We start from the raw sequence: 13157 nt of genomic DNA on the forward strand, positions 1-13157 counted from the left end.
GTGGCCTTTGATTTCTAGATACACACACACACACACACACACACACACACACAGGAACTGTTGCAGACATAGATTATGGCACATAAACATTATTTGAAAACATGGAAATCCTGAAGTGTGTGTGTGTGTGTGTGTGTGTGTGTGTGTGTGTGTGTGTGTGTGTGTGTCATTTAGAGGCAAATGACTCCCAGAATTGACCTAAATAAAAAGCTCCATATGATATAGAAAAGTAAGCAGTGGTTTGTCTGTATAATTATTATAATTAGCTGTATATATAAACGAATGAGATCTTCAGTTCTGCCAGCGCTTGTTGAGATGTACTGTAGGCTGTAGTGTGTGTTTGACTTGTGCTTTATATGTTGCACACGTTTCATTAATTCGTTGTTTATATTAAAAAGAAACAGTTTTTCTGAATTGCTAAAACACATTTCTTGAACCCATCACACACTTTCTCAAACTCTATGATCGTATGAAGCTGATTGTGTGAATATTATAATATAATCCCGGTCACTGGATATCGGTGGGTTTACATCACGTGTGTACCTGACGATGACGATGACGTCAGTCACTGGATTTACAAAAACATTGAAAACTAAAAATTGTTTGTGGCTTTAATTCACAGTGGAATCTTTTCAGTAAATGTCAGTTTACTTTTTACGCATTATATATATATATATATATATGAAGAGTTCAGATGCAAAAGCCTCTAAGTGCCATTTGAAATTTTCTTCTAAAATTATCATTTTTATCAAGCTTGTATATTTAAGTTCAGTAATTTCACTTAAATGGCAATGAAGATTACCTATTAATTGTCATTTAAGTGAAATTACTGAACTTAAATATACAAGCTTGATAAAAATTATCATTTTAGAAGAAAATTTCAAATGGCATTTAGAGGCTTTTGCATCTGAACTCTTCACATATATGTATATATATATATATATATATATATATGTGTATGTATACATTTCATTTGCCGCTCTACACAGTTGAAGAAATTGTCTATTTTTAAATGTAATACTGAAAAGTGTGTGTGTGTGATCAGACACTTGACATAGACACTTTGATGCTGAAATGAAAAGTGGAGTGTGTTGTAACAGAATGTGAATGATCTGTGAGTTCGGGAAATGTTTTCACTCCGGTTTAGAGGAACTGCAGTTTCTCAGATATTTGGAGGAGTAATTAAACACGTAATTAATTAGTCAGATGAACACGTTTATAATAATCCTTGACCTTGGCTGATAAAAGTCAACAGATTTGTTTATCCACATTGAGGTGAAGATACTCCCGAACATATATATATATAAATATACAGTACTGTGCAGAAGTCTCAGGCACACTAGTATTTTCGCCTCAAAGAAATGGTTTTAAGCCAGTTATTTATATATTTTGTTGTAGTGTCTCAGTAGAAAATATCAGTTTACATTTCCAGACATTAATTGTGCATTAATTGTAATAATCCAGTGAAATTTGGACTCTGACATCAGCCAATGCTGCACACGGAGGTCGGATCGAGTGCATCTGAAATTATATGAAGAAACAGAAAAAAACAGAGTCTAAGACCAGAAGAACTGCGGCAACGTTCCCAAAGACGCTTGAAAAAACCTGCAAAACTAAAAACTATGTGCAATACCTGGACAAAAGCTGTTTTAAACATAAAGGGTACTGAACACCTATTGATTTGATTTAGTTTACTGTTAAAAGTTAATAATAGTTAACTAATAGAAGTGAATTGATAAATGAAATCTATTTATGATTATGATATTATTTTTGAAAGCATTCTCATTTACAGCATTTTTACACTAGTGTTTATTCCCAGTACTGCAGCTTTGAGGCGGGCCGGCACTACCTTCCAGACGCTGCTGCAGTTCTTCATGCTCTTAGTCTCTGATTCTTCTGTTTCTTATAGTTTCAATAGTCATGGCAAAGCAATAACTAAATCAGCATATTATCACCTGAAAAATATTGCAAGAACTAGATGCTTCGTTTCCAGTCAAGACTTAGAGAAACGTGTGCATGCGTTCATCTCCAGCAGTGGATTACTGTAATGGCCTCTTCACTGGCCTTCCTAAACACACCATCAGCTCATACAGGACCAGAACACATGAACACATCACACCAGTCCTCGGGTCTCTACACTGGCTCACAGTTACATGTAGGATTGATTTTAAAGTATTATTACTGGTATATAAATCATTTAATGGGTTAGGACCTCAATATATTGCAGATCTGCTCACTGAATATAAACCCAACAGATCACTCAGATCACATCAGCTAAACACGAGGGTTCACTCTGAGCATGGAGAGTCTGCTTTAGCTATTATGCTGAGGAGATCAGGTGTGCTCCTACAGTAGAAACATTCACATCCAGACTCAAAACACTTCTGTTTAGCTGTGCATTTACTGAATAAGGACTGTGACACTGTTCGTCCCACTGTTTTTACTGTACTTCATTTTATTTTTGATTCTAAACTGTTTTAATTATTCTGATTTCTCCATGTAAAGCACTTGGAATTGCCAACTGTGTATGAAATGTGCTATAAAAATAAACTTGCCTTGCCTAGTGTGCCTAAGACTTCTGCACAGCACTGTATATATATATATAATCATTAAGAGTAGATCATCAGATTGAACTGGCTCTGTGTTTGTACCTGTGTGCAATATATATATATACAGTATATGTACATGTTTAAAACTTCCCTGAGGCCAGTGTTTGTGTTGAGCAACAGCGCACCCTTCTGGACAGTTTATTATTGAGTGTGTGTGTGTGTGTGTGTGTGTGTGTGTGTGTGTGTGTGTGTGTGTTTGAGAGTGTGAGAGAGAAAGAGACAGAGAGAGAGAGAGAAACTGTGTTTTTTTTTTTGTTTGTTTGTTTTCTGATATATGCATGTATTTCATGCATTTGTTTACTGATTTATTTACTGATTATTTGCTCATTGCCTATGTAATGGCCAAGCTTTGGCAATACTATATTAGTCATGCCAATAAAGCTCATTTGAATTTGAGAGAGAGAGAGAGAGAGAGAGAGAGCGAGAGAGAGAGAGAGAGAGAGAGAGAGAGAGAGAGAGAGAGAGAGAGAGAGAGAGAGTGTGTGTGTGTGTGTGTGTGTGTGTGTGTTTGTTTTCTCCCTCACCTAATAAACTACAACATCAACAAGAACATTGCTGACCTACCGCACAGTTTGACCCATCTGGGCCACACACACACACACACACACTCTCTATCACACACACACACACACACACACACTTCGACAGCTCAGAGCTGATGGTGAGATGACACAGTTCCACAACACAAGTTCAACAGGTCATTTCTACTTATTTATACCAAATCTTTCATTATTGTTGATGATCTCACCAGGAAAAACTCCAGACAACTAAATCGTTACGGTAATAAAAATATATAATTTTGCATGATGACATCAGAGCAGACGAGCCTTTGCATATTTGACCCGAAGTGCATGTGAAGATCACACACACACACACACACACACACACACACACACACACACACACACACACACACACACACACACACACACACACACACACACACACGTGGTGTATATTTTGGAGGTCATTTGGTGAAGAGTGTTTATGAAGTGAATGTGTGCGACACAATCATCCAGACTCTCTCTAATGCATGACCTCCATTAGTCGTACGCCCGACTCTCAGAGTGACTCTTCAGGCCCGATGAGGTCACCGATCGCACCAGTAATGCTAGCATGTTCAAAGCAAAAACAAACAAAAAAACAACAACAAAAAAAATCAGTTTTGGTTTCATGGGGACTTTTCCATGGAAACAATAAAGAACCTTGTTATAACAGCACCACACACACACACAATAGTGGACCTCTCTTTACAAGAGTAAGCCTGAAGGAGTGTTTTTTAATAATTTTTATTTTTAAAATAATAATAATTTAGTATGAATTTATAAATAAAACAATGGAAGCTTGTTTCAGCCACAAAACATTTAAAAAAATAATTGCGACTTATTTTCTTAGTAGTAATTGTGAGTTATAACAATTCTAATGGTGAAAAAAGACCGACCTTTTCCCAAACAACTCACAATTCTGACTTTATAACACTTTTTTGTCTCCCAATTGAGTGTTTATAAAGTCAGAATTGCGCGATATAAACATGCAATTCAGAGATAAAAAGTCAAAATTGTGAGATTAATAGTCACAATTACATATTTTATTATCTGGCGGCGAAAACAAGCTTCATGAAACCGCTCACTTGAGGATCAGCATCTCTTTCACTGACGATTTTTAGCAACTTTAGATAATTCAAATACATTTTAAATGCTGCTTTAAAATGAGCAAACTTGGGTTTAGAGTTACTCCATTTAGTATGATGAATATAAAACTTTCCTAATCACAAAAACTACATGTTTTCTTTTGGAAAACTCATATTCATGAGTTGCAGATGATTTTAACACTACACACTGAGACATCTCAAAAGATTGATCGACAGGGACGTAAATACACTGAAGTGCGCACTAGACTCTCTTTCACAATGACAAACACAGCAAACAATCGATATCCAGATTAAAACGCTCTAATGTGTCTTTCACATCATATATTCTGTGAGCATTTTTAAATAACACCTCTTTGGTTTTATGTGTTACACAATAAGAACTCCGACTACCCTACCAAAACTAGATGGAGGAGAAGAGGTGTGAGCCAAAAGAGATCCAATCGGCTGTTTACTGCATTTATCATCATGGTTAAAGTAGAGTTGTTCTTCAGACAACACTGGCGACTTAATGAAGGAGAAAATACAAACTGATGTTTTCCTTCCCTCGGGTCCACTGTCGCTCCCGGTGAGCGAGTGAAGCGCGCGGCCTCTGGCGCCCCCTGGCGGTGAGGCGCGAAACCGCTCCAGTCTTTGTGCCGCCGCCATCTTGACCAGAATCCGGATAATCATCATCTCAACACACTGATTTACAGCAAACACACACGACTACAGGTGAGGACATGCCTCTCACACACAACGCGAACTGACCTTGACCCTAAACCCGACTCGTGTTACTTAAAATCACGTGTCGGATCAGCGTTACCGTCAATACGGACCGGCGAACCTGCCGTTAGCTAACGCTAGTTAGCCGTTAGCAGCTCCAGATCATCATAACAAGAATAACAAAGCGTAAAATATCTCAAACACAGAACAAACTAACCCTAAACCCAGCTTGTGTAACTCCACATCGCGTGTCAGATCTCGTTACTGTTACACAAGCTCCACATCATCACAACAATCAACACAAAACACATCTCAAACATGACAACAATCTGCTGTTATTCTGCCTGTGTGTTCATGTGAGTGCAGTGTGTTGTGTTTTTGAGCTTCTGCGACAACTACACATCTTATTTATTTTTATTATGTTAGCAGTTTCACGCTGTAACGGTTAATATCGCGTCTATAAGTCATGTGACATGTACCGAGGTGAATGAGCTTTTCCCTAATAATAAGTCATCTAATAAGTTATATCACGCTGAATCAAATGTTCATACATGTTCTAATTTGTTACACTGTTTTATTTAAATTTAAGTTATGTTACACAATTTCTTTTATTATTTGATGTTTTATTATTAATCTGTGTATTCCTAGCTTTGGCAGGATTGTTGATGATGATGAAGGTGTATCATGATTGACAGTCAGACTGTCCTTATGAATGTGGGTCAGCTCAGTTGACGTCTGCTCAGTGTGGGTCTTATGCTTTCTTTCTTTAAAACATTTATTAAGAAATGCTATTAAACCAATGCCATGTAGGCTTACAGAGTTCCTCAATTAAGCAAATATTTACATTTGCTTCTGAACCACCAGACAAACACAGTCAAACCAAACATTATTCAGACACCAGATATAATTTTTTTATACTAGTGTGTGCAGGACACTACAGTTCATTAATGTAAATGAAGAGAGCAAAATAAAGTAAAGTGTGACGTATTATACCCAAATATTCCTCATCCAGTGACATTAATAATCATTCAGGAGCAGAAGTGACTCCTCCACTTTGAGCTGATGATGTTCTGCTGAAGTGTGTTTTCTGTAAGTGCTAATGCTCTTTTACACACACACTGAACAACATGAAGCATTGCTTGCTCACTGGTTGAGCTAAACTGCTATTATCTAAATTTACCAGCTGACAGATATTCAACATAATTCATGTGTGAGAGTCCAACAGAAGGACAAAACCAGTCAAATATCAGCATATTTTATCACCATTCTCTAATATATAGCGAATAAACTGATAATGTGAGAAATGTTGAGGCTGTCTCAGTGAATTTTGATTTGCCAGTGTAATATGATTAATAAGTGCACTTCTGGGATATTTCAGTGGTGATATTTCGTGTGTTTCAGAGCGGCGATGGCCACTGCACCCTACAACTACTCCTACATCTTCAAGTACATCATCATCGGTGAGTAACAGCAGACATGCGCCGCGCCGCGGCTACGAGTGTGACGGTTATTATATAACTGTGCGACCGACAGTCATTGTATTGTACTCTACTGTACTCTACTGTAAATGAAAAATTAAAAAGTAATGAATTACAATATTGTGTTACTCCCTTTAAAAGTAACTTTCAGTCTCTCTCTCTCTCTCTCTCTCTCTCTCTCTCTCTCTCTCTCTCTCTCTCTCTCTCTCTCTCTCTCTCGCTCCGCAGGTGACATGGGCGTTGGGAAGTCCTGTTTGCTGCACCAGTTCACAGAAAAGAAATGTGAGTATGAGACGTGAGACGTCGATGATCGTCAGGCCTTTCCTTCAGCATGTTAAACACACACACACACACGCACACACGAGCGATAGAGACTCAAACAGCCTCTGTGTGTTTCACAGTGTTTGTGAGATGATCACTCTGGGTTTGATTGAGGGGTCCTGAAGGAAACGCTGAGTTATGTTGTAATACCAAATTTAGTATTTTAAATTTTGAACTTTTATCAAATGTCTTGGAGTATCGCAATAATTAGAACTAGAATATACTTTATTGTCCCCTAGGGGAAATGAAAATCTAAAAAAAATAAAATAACATACAATACTAAAACAACAAGCAGAACACCAAGTTATTGCACACTTCTCATTCCTCCTCGTACAAATCTAAACATTTTGACGGAGTTGGGTATAAAAGAGTATTTGTAACGGTTCGATTTGGTTTTGGGAATTCTGAACCTTCTGCCCAATAATATCATGTCGTGATATGTATCGAATCGTGACATGAGGGTATCATTACACTCCTATTTATTTATGAATTCAGATGTTCTGTTGCATAACTCTGCGTGTGTGTGTGTGTGTGTGTGTGTGTGGTCCTCAGTCATGGCCGACTGCCCGCACACCATCGGCGTGGAGTTCGGCACCCGAATCATCGAGGTGAGCGGGCAGAAGATCAAGCTTCAGATCTGGGACACGGCGGGCCAGGAGCGCTTCAGAGCCGTCACGCGCAGCTACTACAGAGGAGCCGCGGGAGCGCTAATGGTCTACGACATCACCAGGTGTGTGTGCTAGCGGTCCGACGCCCGATCCTCACAGTAAATGCCTTTTTTTGTTGCAATTGCTGTATTTTATGATTGCTTGCAACGGTAATTAAAAAATACATGTACACTTTAACTCAAACATTAAACTAGGGCTGTATTCAACCAAAGAAATCCTTAGTCGACCAAAGTCGAGTCCTGCGCAACGATTAGTCGACTAAAAAACAAAAAAAAACAAAACGTGATGTTTTGATTAAACATTTTTTAAACAATTGTCATTGAGCATTTATAAAACAACAACTAAAAAACATCACAAATAAATAAAACTATAATAATAAAGCCTAGTTCACACTACGTGATTTTAAGCCCGATTTAAGCCCGATTTGCAAATCGTTGAGTCGCCGACAAGTCAGGGTGTTATCGCGTGCAAATCGCGGGCGATTAGCGGACGATTAACGCTCGCCAATCAGTTAGTGTGAAAGAGCCAACAACGCATCAAAGACAGCTCGCAGACAGGTCACCGAGCTCAGAAAAATATCTAGCATGCTAGATATCTCGCGCAGTCGCGCGACTCAATCTCAGTGATGTCATGAGTACAGCCAATCATAGCAACGCATGGGTTGAGGACACCAGGTAAATCTTACTTTTTCTTTTTTGCATTTTTTTTTCTCAGAGCAGATCGTCGAGCAAACAGTGTGCAGCACTAGTTTCTGTCTGACGTCCATATTCGCGTGTTGTGTTCTTCTCTGCAGTTTCGCGTCATTTCTGGTTCGTTTTATTGCGTGTTTTTTCATTACAAAACATGGTTTCTAGACCAGATAGAATCGTGTTGTCAACTCGTTATTTGTTTGATTATTTTCAGGATTTAGACCGTATTATAGTACTGAAACAGCTCTCATTGAGTCACAAATGATTTGCTCTTATCATCCGATCGTGGTTGTATCTCTATGTAGTGCGTTGTTAACTCGTGTAGTGAGTTACCTCCTGTTGTGGATCAATCACGTTGTGTTGTGTGGTGTGCACAGCTAAACAACTTGAACACTCATGATTTCACTGAGAGCAAGTCATATAGTGTGAACTGCACAGTTCAGCCCGACATTTTAAATCATGTAGTGTGAACTAGGCATAATACAACTCTTTAAAATTAAGTGATTTTTTTAACTGCAAAAAGTGAAGAGCTCTGTCCTCGGTCACAATCACGCACCTGAACACACCACACGCTGCAAAAAATATAACTGCTATCTGCCACATAATGAAAAATTATGAAAGAACAGCGCGCTCAAGTTCGATTTCAAATGTAGGCGCGCGACTTGCGCGCTCATAATGGAGCAACGCGATCGCCTCCCTCCACAGTCTTGTATTTGTTTTAAAATGCAGCAAGACAAAAGATTTAGATTTCCTGGACATTTTGTCGACTTAAGCCAAAACAAGCAGCGTTCTAACTGAATGAATACAGCATCCCTTACCGAGCGCGAGCAGCAGCGCAGCCAGCCACACGTGCGGTTCCCGAGTGTATTATGTGTGTGCGCTAAACTGTGGCGCAGTTACAAAAATAGCCTAAATTAAAGCATTTTAAAGTTGGGGACAAAACATAGGCAAATTATATTTAGAATACAGTAATAAATAACTGCTTATAAATGAATAAATATCAAGGAGTAAATCATTGAAAAATTCTTTCTATTGGTAAAAAAAAAAAAAAAAATGCAACTGGTCGACCAATAAGAATGTCAGTCGACCAAGACGGCATCGACCGATTAGTCGACTAAACGACTAAAGTTGACAGCCCTACATTAAACACAACACAGCTAGCACACGGCACGCTAACTATATATGTGTGTAGCCTAAACAGTTCTTCTTAGTTACAAACCAGAACCCTACCCGAAACCAGACCACCGCTGTCACTCAACTGGTGTGGCTCACTCACTTTATTCCATGTGTCTGTACAGGAGAAGCACATACAATCACCTCAGCAGCTGGCTGACTGACGCCAGGAACCTCACCAACCCCAATACTGTGAGTTCAAGCCTCCATCCGACTGCATGTGCACCAATAACTAACGAAAAACCACTGAAATTACTCTAGCAACCATATCTGCACGTCTCGGCACCACATCATCGGGTTGGCCTCTATTGACATGTACTCATAACATAGGAACTGCCTAGCAACCACTGAAATTACACTAGCAACACCGTAGCAGAACATTAGCATTCATGCTTGTAAGACATTGAGGTGGTTTGGCTGTGAGAGACGTCTCCCGTGTGCTTGTGCAGGTGATTATACTCATAGGAAACAAAGCAGATCTGGAAGCCCAGCGAGACGTGACGTACGAGGAGGCCAAGCAGTTCGCTGAAGAGAACGGTGAGTAAAGCCTGTCCTCGTGTGATGTGGAGCGGCGTTGAGTCCTGATCCTCATCGGTGTGTGTTTCATTCTCAGGTCTGCTGTTCCTCGAGGCCAGCGCCAAAACGTGAGTTATTCCAGCATGACGAGTGCTGTGTTCATTCTCATATCATTACTGGCATATTGAACCATCTGTTCAGACATCAGCAGAATACATCTCTCACTATATACTCACTTATATACTCAGTACTCACTATGTACTCACTGTATACTCAGTATGCACTATATACTCACTTTATACTCAGTACTCACTATATACTCAGTACTAACTATGTACTCACTGTATACTCAGTATGCACTATATACTCACTATATACTCAGTACTCGCTATATACTCTGTACTCACTATATACTCACTAATACACTTAGTGTGCACTATATACTAAGTACTCACCATATACTCTCTATATACTCAGTACTCACTATATGCTCACTAATATACTTAGTACGCACTATATACTCAGTACTCACCATATACTCACTATATACTCTGTACTCACTATATAATCACTAATGCACTTAGTGTGCACTATATACTCAGTACTCACCATATACTCTCGATATACTCAGTACTCACTATATGCTCACTAATATACTTAGTACGCACTATATACTCAGTACTCACTATATACTCAGTACTCGCTATATATTCAGTACTAACTATATACTCACTATATACTCAGTACACACTATATACGCACTATATACTCATTTTATCCTTAGTACTCACTATATACTCTGTACTCACTATATACTCATTATTCACCATATACTCTCTATATACTCAGTACTCACTATATGCTCACTAATATACTTAGTACTCACCATATACTCAGTACTCACCATATACTCTCTATATACTCAGTACTGAGTATATAGTGAGTACTGAGTAAATAGTGAGTATATGGTGAGTACTATATACTCACTATATAGTCTATACTCAGTACTCACTATATACTCACTAATACACTTACTGTGCTCTATATACTCATTATATACTCAGTACGCTCTATATACTCACTTTATACTCAGTACTCACTATATACTCACTAATACACTTAGTGTGCACTATATACTCAGTACTCACCATATACTCTCTATATACTCAGTACTCACTATATACTTATTATTCAGTATATACATGGTACTCACTATAGTCTTGGTACACACTATATACTCTACTCACTATATACTCAGTACTAACTATATTCTCTTTACTCACTATATACTCGTTACTAACTTTACAGTATAAACATGGCACACTTACGATCCGAGTGTTGACCTCCTGTAAGCTTCTAGGTGACAGTCGTGTGTTTGTTGTCGCAGAGGTGAGAATGTGGAGGATGCTTTCCTGGAGGCGGCGAAGAAGATCTACCAGAACATTCAGGACGGCAGTCTGGACCTGAACGCAGCAGAATCAGGTGTTCAACACAAACCATCAGCGCCGCAGGGAGGCCGGATCACCAGCGAACCCCAGCCGCAGCGGGAGGGGTGTGGCTGTTAATGACATCATCATCATCATCATCATCATTACCACACGCACACACGAGCTGCAGCTGGAGGGGTGTGGCTGTTAATGACATCATCATCATCATCACCACACACACGAGCCGCAGCGGGAGGGGTGTGGCTGTTAATGACATCATCATCATCATCACCACACTCGAGCCGTACAAGGAAAGGTGTGGCTGTTAATGACATCATCATCTTCATCACACGGCCCAGTCTCGGCCCAGATACGGCTACATGTGCTCATTTGCTCCTACCTTCCTCTTCACCTGTCCATCTTTCTATTTCCCCATCATCCTCCGACTAATCACGTGACGCATCGGCTTAGGGGAGAAGAATCTGCTGATCACCATTCAGGCTCTTTTTTATTGATATTCGTTTTCTATCTCGTCACATTCGTCGGCACCGCTCTGAGAAGCGAGACCTGTCGCTGAAGGCAAGCATGATTGTGTGGAGAGTTTCGGGTCGGCCACCGCCGGGACGCTCCACACGCATCTGTAAACGGGATCCCACGTGTGTCAAGGGTTGGACAGCTTTATGAATCGAAGACACTTTATGGAAAGATGATTCTTTCTTCTCTACTGCTCCTTGATCATTCGTTCGTTTGTCCTTACCACTGTTATTTTATGTTGCCTTATTGTTATTCATGTTAATATTATTACCATCAGTTTAATCTTTACTAGCTCAACACAGTTTGGAGTTGAGTTTGGTTTTACAACACTGCAACTGTTTTTGTATAGATCTATGAAATGTGATGGAAACGCTCCAGTTGTGTAGCCTGTGTATATTAACACCACGAGACGTCTCGTGAAGCAGCATCTGTGTCTTAATTCAGTGTACGTACCATATGAAGTCTGATTCAGCTGCTGTATATAAGGCCATGTCTGCTGGTCATGTGACCGACTCCTCACGCAGAAAGACGACGCTCACGAACTCTCCAAACACAAACGTCTCTGTCTGAATGACCCGAGTCGAAACAGTACATATGTATAAACTCTGAATGAGCTGTGCTAACGTTTGAAAATCTGTTTTTGTGTATGTATATGATTTTAAAATGTTGACATTTTGATTTTAATGACAACATTAAATATGCTCTAGCCAGAAAACGGCTCAGCTTCATTCTGAACAAACCAGGATTTATCAAATGTAGCTATTTTTAAATATCTTCAGTGCTATAAGAAAAGTCTTAATCGTGATTTTAGGTGCAAACAGCAATTGCTAAATGTGATTATTAATATTCAAAAGGCTACAATTTAATGGAATAAAAACACTTGCACTTTCAGAAAACAAATCTAGAAAACTATGTATAAATACATCTATATATCTATCATTTTAATGTGCATTTTGTGGAAGAACATTGTTGTGGTTGAGCTTCGGTTCTGTGCGGATGAAGATGGACTGGGTCCCGAATCCAGGGATGATCCTGAAACTCATTAAACATTCACTCACAGATGTAATCAGTGCAGATGAAAGCTGAAGAGTTACTGTAGTTTTACCCATTAATAAACACGCCACTTCCTCGAGAATAAACTCCAGCTCTATTTACTCCAGCAACGTTTCTGTTGGCGAATATGACGAGACGTGTACGAGCAACATCCCGACAGGTCCAAAATATAAACTCTTATTATAGGCTTGCTATAGGGAATAGAGTCATTGCACTGAAACTCTCATTTGGACCTTGAACCGTTTGGTCCCCATTGAAGTCCATTATATGGAGAAAATCCTGGAATGTTTTCATCAAAAACCTTCATTTCTTTCCGACTGAGGAAAGAAAGACATG

General features: G+C 39.2%; 1 protein-coding gene across 2 annotated transcripts; it reads left to right on the forward strand.

The window, feature by feature from the left end:
• The first annotated feature begins 4811 nt into the window (after positions 1-4811).
• Positions 4812-12483, forward strand: rab14l (RAB14, member RAS oncogene family, like). Of its 2 annotated transcripts, XR_016168206.1 has the most exons (9): positions 4812-4971; positions 6364-6422; positions 6669-6722; positions 7314-7491; positions 9417-9483; positions 9741-9828; positions 9905-9935; positions 11195-11492; positions 11551-12483. XR_016168206.1 is itself a non-coding variant. In XM_039662451.2 (8 exons), exons 2-8 carry the CDS (start codon positions 6371-6373, stop codon positions 11370-11372), a joined length of 648 nt encoding a protein of 215 aa, XP_039518385.1. In that variant the 5' UTR covers positions 4812-4971; positions 6364-6370; the 3' UTR covers positions 11373-12483. The 2 variants fall into 2 exon arrangements, 1 of the variants encoding a protein (XP_039518385.1); XM_039662451.2 differs by having other exon boundaries at positions 11195-12483.
• The last annotated feature ends 674 nt before the right edge of the window (positions 12484-13157 follow it).

The sequence above is a fragment of the Pimephales promelas genome, chromosome 4 (assembly GCF_988280905.1).
Source record: "Pimephales promelas chromosome 4, fPimPro1.hap1.1, whole genome shotgun sequence".
NCBI lineage: Eukaryota > Metazoa > Chordata > Actinopteri > Cypriniformes > Leuciscidae > Pimephales > Pimephales promelas.

Excerpts from the sequence above, each read along its gene's own strand:
- rab14l (XM_039662451.2), top strand. The coding sequence starts at position 6,371 with ATGGCCACTGCACCCTACAACTACTCCTACATCTTCAAGTACATCATC. Across the intron at positions 9,829-9,904 it reads GCAGTTCGCTGAAGAGAACG|GTCTGCTGTTCCTCGAGGCC; the intron begins GTGAGTAAAGCC and ends TTTCATTCTCAG. Across the intron at positions 9,936-11,194 it reads CTCGAGGCCAGCGCCAAAAC|AGGTGAGAATGTGGAGGATG; the intron begins GTGAGTTATTCC and ends TTGTTGTCGCAG.